This window comes from Peromyscus eremicus, chromosome 11 (genome assembly GCF_949786415.1).
Source record: "Peromyscus eremicus chromosome 11, PerEre_H2_v1, whole genome shotgun sequence".
Classification (NCBI taxonomy): Eukaryota; Metazoa; Chordata; class Mammalia; order Rodentia; family Cricetidae; genus Peromyscus; species Peromyscus eremicus.
The window spans coordinates 38038895-38054747 of record NC_081427.1 but is presented as its reverse complement, the minus strand read 5'-3'; the positions used below and the strand labels follow the sequence as shown (position 1 = coordinate 38054747).

General features: G+C 40.7%; 1 protein-coding gene across 1 annotated transcript in view; it reads right to left on the bottom strand.

The window, feature by feature from the left end:
- Window positions 1-15853, bottom strand: part of Itga2 (integrin subunit alpha 2) — a 96043-nt gene that overhangs the window by 19132 nt on the left and 61058 nt on the right. Inside the window, exons 11-19 of the mRNA XM_059276337.1 lie at window positions 14699-14837; window positions 13275-13420; window positions 12280-12423; window positions 10532-10735; window positions 9735-9871; window positions 6673-6812; window positions 3947-4098; window positions 1045-1155; window positions 79-161 (exon numbers count right to left, since the gene is read on the bottom strand). Of these exons, the coding sequence (XP_059132320.1) occupies window positions 79-161; window positions 1045-1155; window positions 3947-4098; window positions 6673-6812; window positions 9735-9871; window positions 10532-10735; window positions 12280-12423; window positions 13275-13420; window positions 14699-14837 (1256 nt within the window). The remainder of the gene's footprint in view (window positions 1-78; window positions 162-1044; window positions 1156-3946; window positions 4099-6672; window positions 6813-9734; window positions 9872-10531; window positions 10736-12279; window positions 12424-13274; window positions 13421-14698; window positions 14838-15853) is intronic.

Sequence of the window (15853 nt, the reverse complement as noted above, 5' to 3'; positions counted from 1 at the left end):
AGTGAGGAGATGTAATGCGCCTTTTATTTCTGCATTTTTTTTTTTTTTTCCCTCACAGGAACGTGAAGTTGAACATACTGCATGCCTGGTAGCTGTTGGATGTCCAGGATCAGGTCAGAGATGCAAAGTCCATCACTGCCACATTCTTTATAGAAAGGGATCTACAACCAAAGGGGGGAAAAAAAAAACATCATCATTCTTGGGTACTTGTGGATTAAAAACAAAACGTAAAAGAATATATACAATATTATCCCGTTTGCATAAAGGTCAAAACTATGGGATCCCAGCACTTGGGAGGCAGAGCCAGGTGGATCATGAGTTCGAGGCCAGCCTGGTCTACAGAGCGAGATCCAGGAAAAGGTGCAAAGCTACACAGAGAAACCCCTGTCTTGAAAAAAAAAAACTCCAAAAAACAAACAAAACAAAACAAAACAAAAGGTCGAAACTATGGGAACCAAACAAAGTTTTAGGAGCTTCTACATAGCATAATCATAAAGAAAAAACATTGAAAAAATACAAAATTCAAGATAGTAGTTTGCTTTTCTGTTTGTTTTGTTTTTTGTTTGTTTGTTTAATTGTTTTGTTCTTTTTGAGACAGTTTTTACAACTAGCTCTCTAGACCAGGCTGGCCACGAACTCAGAGATCTGCCTGCCTCTGCCTCCTAAGTGCTGGGACTAAAGGCCTGTGCTACCATGTCTGGCTGGTAATAGCTTGTTTATGGGCAGCTAAATTAAATAGTTATAATGGAGACAGACAACTCCACAGGCATCCGAATTTTTAAGTGAGTGTTGAGCACAAGCCGTTTGGCGTGCTTTAGTCTTTATTTCTTCAAGAAGCATTTGTTGAACACCTATGGTAGCTTGGCACCTTTCTTGGGACTGGAAACAGAGTGGTGAAGAAGAAATCTCTGCTTTGTGGAACTGAAATGCCTCACAAATTGTGTGCATCATTACATTTAGGCCACATCTGTGGCATCTGTAACACCCCGGTGACTCTGGAAGCTGCTAGCCAGCCTCCACTTGGGAAGGGCAAGCCACACTCACGCTGAAGACTTTGACAGTATCCGAATAGGCTTCAAGGGCAGGGCTAGTGCCAGGGTTTTCCAAACTGATGTCCACACGCAGATCCAAAGGGTTGACAACATCAGAGGGCTTCTAAATACAGGAGGAGGGGATGATTGATTACTTAGACATAGTAACTTAAAAAACAAAGTCCGCAAATGTGTTTATAATTAAAAGCACCATCAGTTACAGAGAAGAGGCTTGTGCTGAATGACCAAGACTTCCTCTTTGGTCCCAGTTCTGCTCTTATCCTCTAAATTCAGAAGGCGAAGGGGACTCGATTACAATAAAAATCTGAAGTGGCAATTCTTACTGAAATGGTAAATAATCTGATTATTTACACACAAGTAATTATGAGTATTTAGATATGTCCTATGTCAGTGCCCAGCTCTTGGGTGGTCTTGCTTCTCATTCCTAGTATCCTCTCTCTTCTTTCCATGAAATCTGGAATTGCATGGGTAATTTGATCCCATAGTAGACAAAGTCTGGAAAGAACGGAAGCCAAGTTTCTTCCCTGCTCCGTCTCCTCCCTCCTTCCCTTCCTGTCTCCTTGCCCATCTCAACCCTTTGTTCCCGTCCACTCCTAACCCTTCTCTTTCCTTCCAAATGTGTGGGCATGTGTGTGTATGTGTGTGGGTGTGTGTGTATGTGTGTGCATGTGGGTGCGTGTGCATGTGTGCACATGTGTATGTGTGCATGTGTGTGTGTGCATGTGTGTGGCATGTATGTGTGTGTGTGTGTGTGTGTGTGTGTGTGTGTGTGTGTATGATGCAGAGGGACCTTCAATAACTTACAAAAGCCCCAGGTGTTCATAAACAAGAATTCTTCAAATTAACCGATAAATAGAATAACAGAACTAATTTTGATGCATCAAAATTTCAAGAGATTTTCCCACAGTGTTCTGTGTGTGTGTGTGTGTGTGTGTGTGTGTGTGTGTGTGTGTGTATGTTGTGTGTGTACATGCACATGTATATATGTGCCCATGTGGAGGTATCTTCTGTTACTTTTAAGGTATTATTACACAGTTGCTGAGGGGGGTGTTTCATGTAACTTACAAAATAAGTTTCTGATTGGAAAGTTTTTCCTAAGAAGCATATTTCCTACAGGATAGATTTCCCAAATCAATGTGAACTCTAGCACTTATGGCCTAATAGGAGAACAAGGAATCTTTATCACATAATCTCCCATCATTCACCTAGCACAGCGGTTCTCAACCTGTGCGTTATGAGCCCTTTGGGGGTCGCATATCAGATATTCTGAATGTCAGATATTTGCATTATGATTCATAATAGTAGGAAAATTACAGTTGTGGAGTAGCCATGGAATAATTTTATGATGGGGGGTGAGTCCCCACAATATGAGGAACTGTACTAAAGGTCACAGCATTAGGAAGGTTGAGAACCACTGACCTAGTGTAAAGCGGTATTAGACACCACATTTGAGATTTTCATGTTCAGTAGCTTAAAATGACTGAAACTTTTACCTAATGGAAGAGATGTCAAAATGAAATTGTCAATGGAAAGTTCACCCAATTAGTCATTTAAGAAATTGGGGGATGCAGGGATGCGGGGTGGCTTGGAAAAGAGGGCTGGGAGGTGGGAGGAGGGAGGAGGGGGGGGTCTGTGAATAGTATGTGGAGTGAGTAGAAAATTTCTTAATAAAGAAAAATGAAAGAAGAAAAAAAACCCAAAAAAACCCAAAACAAACAAACAAAAAAAGAAAATGTTGTCTTTCAATTAAAAAAAGCATTTATTTAATTAATCTATTTATTTTCTTTATTCAACGTGTGTATGGTGTAGGGGCATGTGTACCTGTGTATATGTGTGTGTGTGGTGTATGTGCACGTGTGTGTGCGTGCATATATGTGTTGTGCATGTGGTGGGGGGGGACAAGGGGGACATCAGCTATTTTCCTTCATCATGCTCTACATTTTCCCCTTGAGATGGAGTCTCTAGATAATCCTGGAGTTAGCCTGGCAGCCAGCAAGCCCCAGAAATTGTCTTGTCTCTGACGTTCACAGCATTGGGCTTACAGGCACATGTATAGCCATATTTAACATTTTTACATAAGTGCTGGAGATGTGAATTCAGGCACTAATGCCTATGCAGCAGGTATCCTTAGCAGCTCAGCCATCTCTCTAGCCCCAAGTGTTTGATTTCTTTAACAATCTTTTATTCCCTTTAGTTGCCTTCCCTATATAAAATGCAATGCCACTAACACATATAAAATCAGAATGTGACTGTAAGTATTACAATAACCCTGGGAGCGAGAATGAGGTGGGTTTATATGAGCAAGAATTGTTGAGACCAAGGTTGGATAAAGCACAGGGACATATAGCCAAACGAATGGAAACACATGAAATATCAATCAATGGCTGAGGGGTCCCCAACTGGATCAGGTCCTCTGAAGGGGTGAGACAGTTGATTGGCTTGAACTGTTTAGGAGGCATCCAGGCAGTGGGACCGGGTCCTGTGCTCATTTCATGAGTTGGCTGTTTGAAACCTGGGGCTTATGCAGGGTTGCTTGGCTCAGCCTGGGAGGAGGGGACTGGACCTGCCTGGACTGAGTCTACCAGGTTGATCTCAGTCCGAGGGGGAGGCTTTGCCCTGGAGGAGGTGGGAATGGGGGGTGGGCTGGGGGGAAGGTGAGGGGGCGGGAGGGGGAGAACAAGGGAATCCGTGGCTGATATGTAGAACTGAATTGTATTGCAAAATAAAAATAAAAATTAAAAAAAAGAAATGTGCTTCTCGTTCACAGAGTTAGACAAGAGATGCAGTCATTAGAAAGGCGAGAATTTCCTAACATGTAAATCCCACTTTAGACTTTCTGTACTCGCTAATCTTTTAGAAGAAAGAGGTGGAGAGATGTAACTCTGAGGTCTCACCTGTATGCTAATGTGGTGCTCAGAACAGCTCTGTACTTCATTTACAACCGTGTTCTTCTGCAGGAATCGTTCACTGTTTTCTTTAAATATCCCCCTGGAGGTTACTCTGGATGAGTATCTGTCCGCATCAAGTGTCATGTTAAACAGGATGGCTAGGATAAAAATCACAAAGAAATATGTCCAGTGAGCTCTGAAGAAGAAAACAATCTTGTTTTCTTGTATCTTATTGGACAAGAGTCTGACATCAACAAAATGCAGAAACCATATGGCATTTGTAATTTCATGTGATTCAGTCCAAGTGAAGGAAAAAACAAAAAACTGAACCAGAGAAATGCAGCAATCAGCAATGGAAAACAAAAACAATTGTACTTGCCCTGGGAAATCTACTGGATAAATGGGGCAAATTAGTCCTTTTCCTGTGTATTAGCTTCATCTGCCATAGCATAGGGCACACAGAGAAGTCGTCATTAAGGAACGCCTCCGGTTGAACACATCCTCATATGCTACCAACTCTACAGTAAACCTGGACACTGGATATTCTGATGCTACTGTCAAGATAACAAACTAGATCAGAGGAGGCAGAATAATGGGCATGAGTTCACACCGCTGGGACAAGGTCAGAGGTGAAATATGATTCATTTTGAAATGAAGGTTCACATTCTTTCCATTTCCACGCCATTACAAGGACTAAATGTTATTATGAGAAGTAACTGTGATCATCTACGTACAGGGTCTGACATATTCTAGATGCTCACGTGGAGAAAGACGTGCAGCATCGCAGCTCCAAGGTTTGAGTCAGATATTCTTAGATTGACAGTAATCCTACAGTTTATGACCTCCTTGACCTTGAGCTACCCTCTTTGAGTCTCTGTTTCTCTAGCAATCAGAAATGACTAACATCAATTCAGAGGAGTGGAAATGAAAATACTCCTGTATGATGAGAAAATGACCATAGTAACCAAGGTCTAAATAGTCAGACCGGTTGCCTTTAAGAAAGTCCGTGGGCCGCATCCCAGAAATTAGACAGCTGGTTACAGCAGCTGTCTAATTTGGAATTACTTTATCACTATTTATTCAGTATTTTAAAGTTGAATATAATTCCCAAGACAATGTATCTACATTACCTTTAATATCTCTATTAAAGAAACAAGAAATTTCTGGGCTTCCGTGACTTAATGAGACCAACAAGAACATCAAAAACATGAAAGAATTGAATGGACAGACGAAAAGAAAATGAGAAAAAATATGGAAATGGAAAACTAATAACAGGGGCTGGATAACTGTCAAAAGGACAAAGTTAGCACATTTGATATACTTTTTTAAAAAATAGCTTGATAAAATAGATATATAGTTCCATAGATCATACGGTTTTAAAAATGGGATTTCGTTCTTGTGTATTGTTATTGCCAAGCAACAAAGTGAAAAATTATTTCCTGCTCATCAGGGTAGACCTGAGCACAGCAGGATAAAGTGTCAAAAGGGCAAGGTTCCCAAAGGGAAGAAAAGCCCCAAACTCAAAAGCCAATCAGTGGGAAGGGAATCCTCTGAAAGTACAGGGTTTTCAGGATGTGCCAACAGAACATATGAAGAACACTCAAAACGTGGAAGACACACAAGGCTTATTCATGCTTTAGGGCCAAGATAGCTGGGCAGCCAGCCATGTCTGCCAGAGAATACATTTTCCATTTTAATCTTTTAAGCAGACTAAAAATGTTTATATGGTGGTGGTTTTCAGCTTAACTATGATGGCTGCTCAGATGGATGTGTGCTCCAAGGCAGGCCTGTGAGGTATGCCACTCAAAGGTGGGTCGGGGTTTGAACACCTGAGAGTAAGGAGATCCAGAAGCTGTGCCAGTTGTGAATCCCACTTTGGCTTCTCTCCTTGTTCATTTCTTTCTTGGCACGAAGCATGACAACCTACCGACCTGATTGTTTTCAGCGTGTATGTTAATTTGCTTGCAATTTCGTTAAGTGCCACTAGGAACTAAGAGATCTGAAATATAGAGCTGGAGTCTGGTGGAGGGGAGATCAGAATCCATGGATTAGCAAGGGAAAACACTCAGCTTTTAATGAAGTGGTGTTTTGCTTGCTGTCTACAGAGGATGCTGAGACAACAGAGCAGTTGTTTGGTTAGAAATGGCTTCAGAGAAGATGCTGTACCGCAGTCAGGTCCTGCAAGATGACCTCATCTCTCTAGGAGAGACAGGATGACAGTTCCTGCTGACCTTTGCCTGAGCTTTCCCCTGTCTGATGGGACACACTTCAGACTCCTACTATAGAAATGATAAAACAATGGTTACAAAGTGTGTGTTCCCTTCTCTTTTTCTTCTGCTTGATACCAGTGTTTTTACTAAGCACACCTACGTAGACAATGGTATAGACAGAAGGTGGCCCACTCATTTAGAACTTGCCACAGTTCAGTGAAATCTGTGTGTGCTGAGGATCTACGGAAGGGAACTGTGGATAAGAGAGACTCAAATTCAGAGCCTATGATTATGCCATCGTGATTACAATGTTTTGCAGTAAAATGTCACCAGCTAGAGCTGAGCAAAGATGCTCTAGACAAACCTCCCATGCCTAATGAACTACTCTTAGATACTGAATGTGTGACAATTTAAGCATCTCCAGTAAAAGATCCTTATTTCTTCTGGTCTGTAAACCAGAACGTCTAGCTAAAGCTGTCAAGGCAAACCCATCTCCGTATGGGTTATTTAAGGTCTACTCACCCACTTGATGGTTTTGCCCAGTAGGTCTAAATTTTGCTCTGAAGCAAAGTTTGAGGATTATCTTAGCATCCTTGTTGAGCAAAGTGATTTTGTCTGGAGTGAATGAAGCGTCTATAGCCACATCAGCAATGCTTTGTGACCTGAAAGACACAAATGGAAACATATGCACATTATTGCCCAGCATACCAGCAAACATGACGTCACATAGAGGACCCAGGGCTGGTATCATTGAATTTTTCTCTCCATTGTCTTAGAATTTGAGCAGTTTTTCCTATTTGAAAGCAAAAGATTGCAGCAGGAGTGAATGGATTTTTTTGTTGGTAACTGTGTGCCTGATATATATATATATATATATATATATATATATATATATATATATATGTGTGTGTGTGTGTGTGTGTGTGTGTGTGTGTGTGTGTGTGTGTAATATATATAAGTAACAGAGTTGTGCCTACACAGAATAGGAACCTGAAATCTCTTTGCAAATGAAGTGTTAAGTCATGACCCTTCTGTGTCTTCCCAACTGGGGTTGGTGTAACTCTTGCTTCTTGAGATGGCAGGAGAGAGAGAGAAGACAGGGAAATGGAGGTGTCAGAGCTGATGAATGTTGCCATGGCTTGTGCCTTGCTGCCTCCATGGTTAGTGTCACCTGTCCGTGATGGTGGCAATGAGTATGATGGCAGAATATGACTGAGGCGTCCATTACAGGGTGCCAGAGTTTTCTATCCCAGTGTGGCCCTTTGTGTACCCGAGACAGCCTTATTTTCTCTTTTAAAGCTGGTGTGAAATAGAACAAATATTGGTTCCATTCTATTAATGAAAATATCTGAGACACAGGCTTACCATTTCACAGGACACTTGTCAGTGAGGAAATGGAACCTACAGTCTGAGTCCTCCCATTACTGGAATTTGAACTTTACCACAATGACTCCTGTGTACACCTTCCACTATTTCTAAGGCAGCAAGCAATGATTAGTAATTTCACCTTTTTGAAAAGTACTACAAATAGATCCAGAAAACATTTCTTTTTATTTTCAGGCATCACTGGAAAGACTATTTCAAAAGTTACTATGTATCTGTGATTTCTCTTAATATGCAGCCATGACACATCTAATAAGAAATGTAACAGGGCTTCAGGTTTACAATCTAATGCTTAATTGAATTTTAGCGCAACTATTTGAGGGACTGAACATTCATTCTAATACAGATGATGTTGATTTACATGTTTTGTAAATGCATTACATATTATTCCTAGAGTTATCCAGAAAAAGCAGTTCAGCACTTTGTAGGAATGTGACCACAGAATATTAGCTTAGCATGAACAGTCAGCTCAGCACATTCATTTGATTCCACGTGTGTTGACTTTTCTGAAGAATCAAGTACACCTTTCAGATCAGAAGCTTAGCCACATCACTGACTAAACTATGTCACAGTATGGTAAATGCAAAGGCACCACGTGGGAAAGACCGCCTAGAGGCTTATACGGTGCCATTGCTGCCAAGTATGTGATTGATACATTGTGTTAAATGAAGCCATGTAACTCTATAGCACTCCTAGCATGCCATTCTTTAATTATTTTAACTAATTTTATTCAGTAAATGCATTTTCTAGTTTCTCAGTCTTAAAGCTATCCTTGGTTTTCCATATAACAGTTTCACTTGTCAAAAAGAAATGCATTTCACTCTTGAAAAGCTCAATTCACATGTGTAGAGAGTAGCATCAAACTCAGAAATCATATAATGTCAGTGGACTGTGTTTCTATTCCCAATATGTCTGGACAGTTAAAGCATATATTTTCAACAGAGAAAAATGGACGTATGAGTATTCTTGACTGTATAATCAATTTCTTTTCAATTCCAGTATCTCATTAGATCATAGACCCAAGTTTTGTGTGTATTTGTCTGGTTCTTGTGTGTGTGTGTGTGTGTGTGTGTGTGTGTGTGTGTGTGTCTGTGTCTGTGTAGGTGCATGTATGTATGTGCATGTGCATCAGGATGTCAGTGGCCAACTTTGGGTGTCATCCCCCAGGTACTCTGTTGACTGAGACATGGTCTCCACTGCCCTGGGACTTGACAATTAGTCTAGGCTAGCTGGCTAGTGAGCTCCAGGTATTGTCTCTGCCTCACCATCACTGGGGTTACATGCCACTAACCCTGGCTTTTTGTATGTTTACTTATTTAAATGGTGTCACTATAGAGCTATGGCTGGCCTGGAATGCTCTATGAAAACCAGACTGGCCTCAAACTCACAGAGACCCACCTGCGGCAGCCTCCCAAATGCTGGGATAAAAGGCATGAGCTACCTCACCTGACTCTGTCTGGCTTTTTGATGGGTTCTGGGGATCGAACTCAGGTCCTCATGATTGTACAGAAGGTTCTTTAACCAACTGAGCTATCTTTACAAACTCTTCACATACCTAATTTTTAAAACCTTGAACCATATTTCCTTCGAGTCCTTTCATGTTCCCCCAACTTTTACACCTACACAGGCAATGAAGAGCTCAGCGAAGCCAAAACAATGATTCTTATTCACGACTACGATTTTAAACTATGCTTTTTAAGCACATAGGAAGTTTCACTTTTTTGTGTCCTACAAGTTTGCTCTCATGAGGTTTCCTGACTGGAAGCTGAAATGAGGCTGTGTGTAAGAAGATAACATTTAGAAACATGTGGGATAGCATTTTAAGGGTATCTTCTTTTCTACACACTGACTCCACATAAGGAGAAGAAAAGTATGACTCTAATGACAAAGAAATCTATCTATCTCTATATGTACATATATGTACACGTGTAATAAAGATACATGACTGCCAGTAAATTATATATGAATGTATATATACACACATATATATGTGTACACACACACACACACACACACACACATATGTATTCCCCCAGCTTTCAGAAAAACCATGTGTATTTCTTCCTTTATGCAACTCAAACCATGATAAATACATTTCCTACAGTCTTATAAAATACATTGTGTAAAATACATTACACATACTACACAATCCAGCAGGACATTTTAATTAGCTAGTCTTAATCTTGCACTTGCTGACTCACCAGAGTTGAACCACTTGTCCCAAAGCACCAATGGATACATCAGTGATGGAATCCCCATTTAAATCTCCATAGCCATCCAGGGACCTTCCAAAGAACTGGAGGTGGTTCCTGAAGGCTCCGTCGGATCCAAGGATTTTCTGAAAGAGCAGATTTAACATGAAGTTGTAGTACACACAGCTGACTCGGAGCAACAGCCTTTGTCTTGCCCCTTACATTCTCTATATGGTCATTTTTCAGGTTATCTGGTCCAGGAAATTTTACTGTTTTCTTCCCCCACGTATGATCTCTGTATTATTTTTACAATGATTCTTTCCTCAAGGAAACAGCATGGATCTTTAATGTGTTAGTATAAGCCAGTACAAAATGGCGAGAAGTCAGTGGGCTAGGAATGAGCTGAGACAAGTTCAGGTCTTGATTCCTTTCCTAGCTAGCTTTCCTCAGGACTTACACAAAATTGCCTGTTAGTGAGGCCTTCTTCACCATCCTTTGATCATCTGATAGCCCTCACAATACTTGAAAATTGACCTCTTAACTGACTTCTTATGCTTGATGCTTGGCATTTGTTATTATCTATAGCACTGCAACTTACTTCTTGTATTCACATTTTCTCTTTTGGAATATAAGGTCAGCAAAAAGCAGAATTTTGTCTGTCTTGTTCTGTACAGCATTCTCAGAGATGGCGTTCAACAAATAGTAATGCTTTACTAAATATTTTTGATGGAAAGAACACAGATCTAAGGTAAGAGGCATGGATTGGATGAAGCTGTCCAGCTCTAGCCGTTACGTTCATGGATTACCTGGGAATACTTGGTTCGAATGGTACCCTGGTGACCATTGTAAATGTATACCGCTCCAGAGTTCTCATTCTCCACAGGTGAACCAACGATCACATCATTAAAGCCATCCATGTTGATGTCCGATAGGGCTGCAATTGCTGAACCAAACCGAGCATTTCCAGTACCTTCAGGTCCTTCAAGGAACTGGTGTTGATTCAAGACGCCCTTGCAAAGGGAGAAGGAAGGGTTGCGGCAAAGTTTTCCATGTGTATCACTAACATTCAACGCAACTATGTGAAAGCGGACAGGGACTTATTCTTAGAATTGATGATTCTCTATTTTGTGATGAGAGTTACAAATAAAAATTTTCACTAATTAAGGTCATAAGATACCTGCTCCTAAGCCAAGATTAAAGGAGGTAATAATTCTCTTTTTTTGTACCTGAAAAACCTACATAAAACGTCTGGCCTTCTATCTCCACTTTCTCTTAGTATTGGGACTGTTACCTCTTTCCAAATCTTTGATTTAAAAACTTTCCGGTGAAAGGCTAAATATCGTGAGTGAAATTAAGGTAGGTACAAAGCACAAGGAAACATGATCATTTAGATCTCACTTATTGCTGAATGGTGACATCATTATAATGGGTAGGAAGTGGAAAATGAAGTCACTATCACTTCACGACAAGCAACACGAAATGGTTCTGTGCAAAGGAAAAGGCATTTTCTTTTATAAAACAGTTTTTCCTTCAGATTTTGTGCTCAAGTATGAAAATATTTAATGGCTTTGCAAGAAAGCAAAATGCCTCACCTAGGAAACTGGGTCAGTGTTGATTCTTTCTCGTTTATAGTAATTTTATAGAGATGAATTAATTTTCTGAGATAGAGAAAGCATGAAGAGATAGTGTTAGGCACTGGAGAGGTGGCTCAGTGGTTAAGAGCCTCTTTGCTCTTGCAGTGGACCTGTGTTCATTTCCCAGAACCCACAGTATTTCCCAGCACTCCATTATTTTAACTGCTTGTGTTAAAGGGTCAGTTTTTACATTAATATATAGTAAGTATCAAGCATATAAAATATCCCAACAACTAAGCACAGCTGTCCCTGCCCCCTACACCTATCTGGCTTCCTGTGTCAACCACTGCCTTTCATTTGCTTTTATAGCTGTCCTTGCAGAACTTCAGATTCCTACTGAAATGGATTTAGAGTTCTGTCTACAAGTTGGAAAAATGATGCCTTCTCTCTTTGAGTCAGCTCAGTTTTATGGCAAGAATCTGAAATTCCAAGGATTGGACGTGTACCTAACTGTGACACCAAGCACTGGAATTTTCTGACAAACTAATGTAGAAAGCATTCTAGGTCATCTGGAGGTTGCTGGAGTTGCTGGGACAATTGTTTTCACTGTGAGATGAAGAGGTCAGCGTGCCCAGTGATTACTATCATTTCAAAGAAATGTCACAAGATGCTATAAAAGTGAACCAATATTTATATTTATGTGTATGCTAAAAATTATTTGTGCTTATAATGGCTTCCTTTGAATAGGAACACATACCCAAAGACCTCTCATGAAAAACACTAAATATTAAACCCCATGCCTTTTAATGTCTTTTTAAAAATTGTAACAATGATGACACCTTGAATTTAATTAAATACATATCATACTATGCATGAAAATTAGTGATTATTCCAGAATAATAAGCATCCCTCAAATTTTAGATGAACTTATTTATCGGTACTCGAGTCAGTTAAGCTGTCTGTTTGATGTTGATGTTTACCTTTGTGATGGTGAAGAGGTAGACCTTTCCCTCTTCCTTCTTGAGGTCATTCATGTACATGGGAGCACCTACCAAGAGCACGTCTGTAATGGTGTCTTTATCCACATCAACGGAACACAGCACACTACCAAAATAGGAGCCAATCTGGAGTAGCAAAGCATATTCATCTTAGGAGTCATATTATCACATATGTATCCTAGCACATGCAACTCTAGGGGTTTCTGATGCCAATGAGCAAGAGGCCACATTCAAAAGAGGAACCCGTAATAGCTACGTGAACTGTGATTTAGAGGAAGACAGCAGGGACAGGGCCAGCCAAGGACAGCAAATAACCATGTTCCCATGAAAAGCAAAACAAAAACTGTTGTAATAAAGATGCCTTATCGGAGTGTAGGGAGGGGGTGGAGGGGGCAGGGAGGGAAGTGTCATTTGAATAGGATCTTAAGGACAAAAGGAGTTTTCTAGGTGGAGGGAAATATGAATGATGTAATGCCAGTGGTGTGGTCCAGCACAGATCATGTCGCCTGGGAGAAAAGATGGGAGAACTAGGTAGAGATGAAGTAAAATTAGAAGGGCTGGAGATCTGAATGCCATCCCATCCAGCAGTGTTCAGTGAGTGCCTGTGTGAACATTTCTTAAGGATTTAAAAATTAATAAGTGATTTCTTCTGTGACACAGTCATTCCTTTTTTTCTCAAAATAGAAACACCATTCTTTAAACTACTAAAGAGGAGACAAAAGCCTGATCTAATAGCTACTTTGTGACTAGTTTGTGACTCCCTTACTCCTATAAAATCAATGGCAAGAGAAGGGTCAGATTTAATCCCAGTGAACTTTCTGCTGTTAGGATTTAACATAGACATGAGAAAATTCAGATGACATTCCCAAACACAGAGGAGCCACTCAGTAAACATCAGTTTCCACTTTGCCCACTCAACTGTCCACCTGCCCCAGTTGTTCATAAAATTAATTTCACTTGCTAGTAATGATGTTTACCTGGTCCCCTCTGTGAGACTGAATCACTGTGACAGTGCCATCCTTGTTGACACTGTACAGCACTATCTGGCCAGTATAATTTGCCCGAGGAGCTCCAGCAGCAAAGTGGACACCATTTTCAGTAGAAATTGCAGCCACAGAGTAACCTAGGAGAGAAGAAGTTCTGGAGTAAGCATCCCTCACTGTCTCAGCCAGAGAGGGCTTTCAAAGGTAGCGGAGATGCTCAGAAGTCTTGATGTTAGATGTGATGATTACTTATGCTCCTGAGATAAATTGTCCTCATCTTTCTTTGTAGCTCTGACTACCATACATAGGCTCTCAAGTTAAAAAGCTGTCCCTTGATCCTGGGTTGTTCTCATCAGCTACCTCTCAAGCCTGGCTTATTGCTAATTTTAATTGTCAACTTAACACAATCTACTATTACCTGAGAAGAGCACTTCAGTGAGGTTTTGTCTAGATTCAGTATGCCCCTGGGCATATCTGGGAGGAATTAGGTGGATTATATTACGTGAGTAATTGAGGTGGAAAGACCTGCTCACTGTGGGTGACACCATTCCTTAGGCAGGGGATCTTGAACTGGGTAAGAGTAAAGGAAGTGAGCTGGGAGTAAGCATGTATCCATTAACTTATTTCTCTCTATTCCTGATGGTATATATAATGGGACTGGCTGCTTCAAGTTCCTGCTGCCTTGATTTCCCTACAATGATGGACTATAACCTGGAAATGTGAGCCAAAGAAATCCTTTCTTCTTTAAGTTGCCTTTGTCAGTGTATCTTACCATAGCAACAAGAAACAAGACAAAGACACTGGCCTTTAACAAGTGTTTAATGAATAAACAAATGAATTGAAATGGTAAAGTTGCTTCATGGAAAGAACACAGGTCCTGAAATTAACAGAGATCTAGGTTTAAATTCTGGATTTGTTGTTTGCTAGGCTGTGGAAGTTGATAAAAATTATTAAGGTCACAGGCTCTCAAAGGATTTTGGAAGGGTTTGTGTAGACAGAATACAGATACTGAACATCACTGGATGCTTATCACATGAGCAACAATAACAAACAAAAACCAAAAACACATAAGAACTTTAAAACAATAGAAGGACACTAGTTAGTGTATTGCATTTCAGGAACAACTTCTGTTGTGGAGAAACAACCGTGTTCCAGAGATATCTGCCTGAACAGATTTGTGTGTTTTAGAAACAGTGGAGTTAAATAACATCATCAGTCACATGAGCTTAACAGACCTCCACAGAGATTTGTGTGCAAAACTCAGCTTCCCTAACTTACGGGCTGAGGCCTGACTGCCAAAGAGGTGACATCTGTGGATTAAGAACACGTAAGCAGAGGACAGAGGCTCTGCTGAGCTGACCTGAGAGATTGAAGAAAAAGAACCTGAGTTGTCTGAGCCGAGTGCTATTGCGTCTCACCTAAAAACGAGCTGTGGTTTCTATCCTGCAGAACGTGCTCAAAGGCTTGTTTAGGAAAGATCAGGTGCTCACGAGACGTCTCCTGGACAACCGTTCCACTCCAGCCAAAAGCTCCCACTGCACCTAGCATCAGAATATCCTGAAACAATTGAAGAAATGAAGATTAAGACAAATCACCTTTAATGAAAGATAATTCAGGCTAGTCAAAACATTGAAATAAGTAATCAAAATTTAAGAAAATTTGCACAGTAAAATATATATATATATATATATATATATATATAACTGTTTTGATTTTACTGGAGAACTAGCTTACTATGAGCTATGCCAACAGTTTTCACCCTTTTATAGGTGTCGCCTAAGACCATTCTATATATCAGATATTTACATTATGATCCATAACAGTAGCAAAATTACATTTATGAAGTAGCAACGAAAATAATTTTATGGTTGTGGGGTCACCACACCACGAGGAACTGCATTAAAGGGTCTCAGCATTAGGAAGGCTGAGAACCACTGAGCTATACCCTCTTGGAGGAGCTTATGATAATGCATTATGTAGAACTCTTTGCAGTAGGCCATGGCGCAGGATGGATGCACAGTCATCTTCAACTCAAAGGCACAGTTTTGAAAATGCTGAACCTTTCAGAACTTACAGAAGAAACCCGAGAACTTCTCATCCCACACATTCCTAGGAAAGGCTCATCATGAATAGGAGACACACTAAAGCAATAGAAAGTGCTGACTTCAGAGGAGGGGGGAGATGCTGCTCTTCCCTAGCATGTCTTGGGAGACCTTCTGACCGGTTGTATTTCCAACTCTCTGTATGTTTGCGGTGTGTGCTGTATGCTTGGATGTGCATGCTTGTACACAAAGAGGCCAGAGGAGGACACCAGGCACACTGCTCTATCACTCTCTGCTTCATTTCCTTCACATGGAATCTCTCACTAAAGCTGAATCAAAGACGGTGGCCAGCAAACCCCAGCGATCCTCCTATCTCTGCACTCCCCACAGTGCTAGGGTTACAGGTGCATGGGCAGCCATGTGCCCCTGCCTGAATTGTGGGTGCTGGGATCTGAACTCGGGTTCTCATGCTTGTTCAACAAGCTCACTTATCCATTGAGTTATTGCTCTAGCCCTTAAGGTCCTTCATTC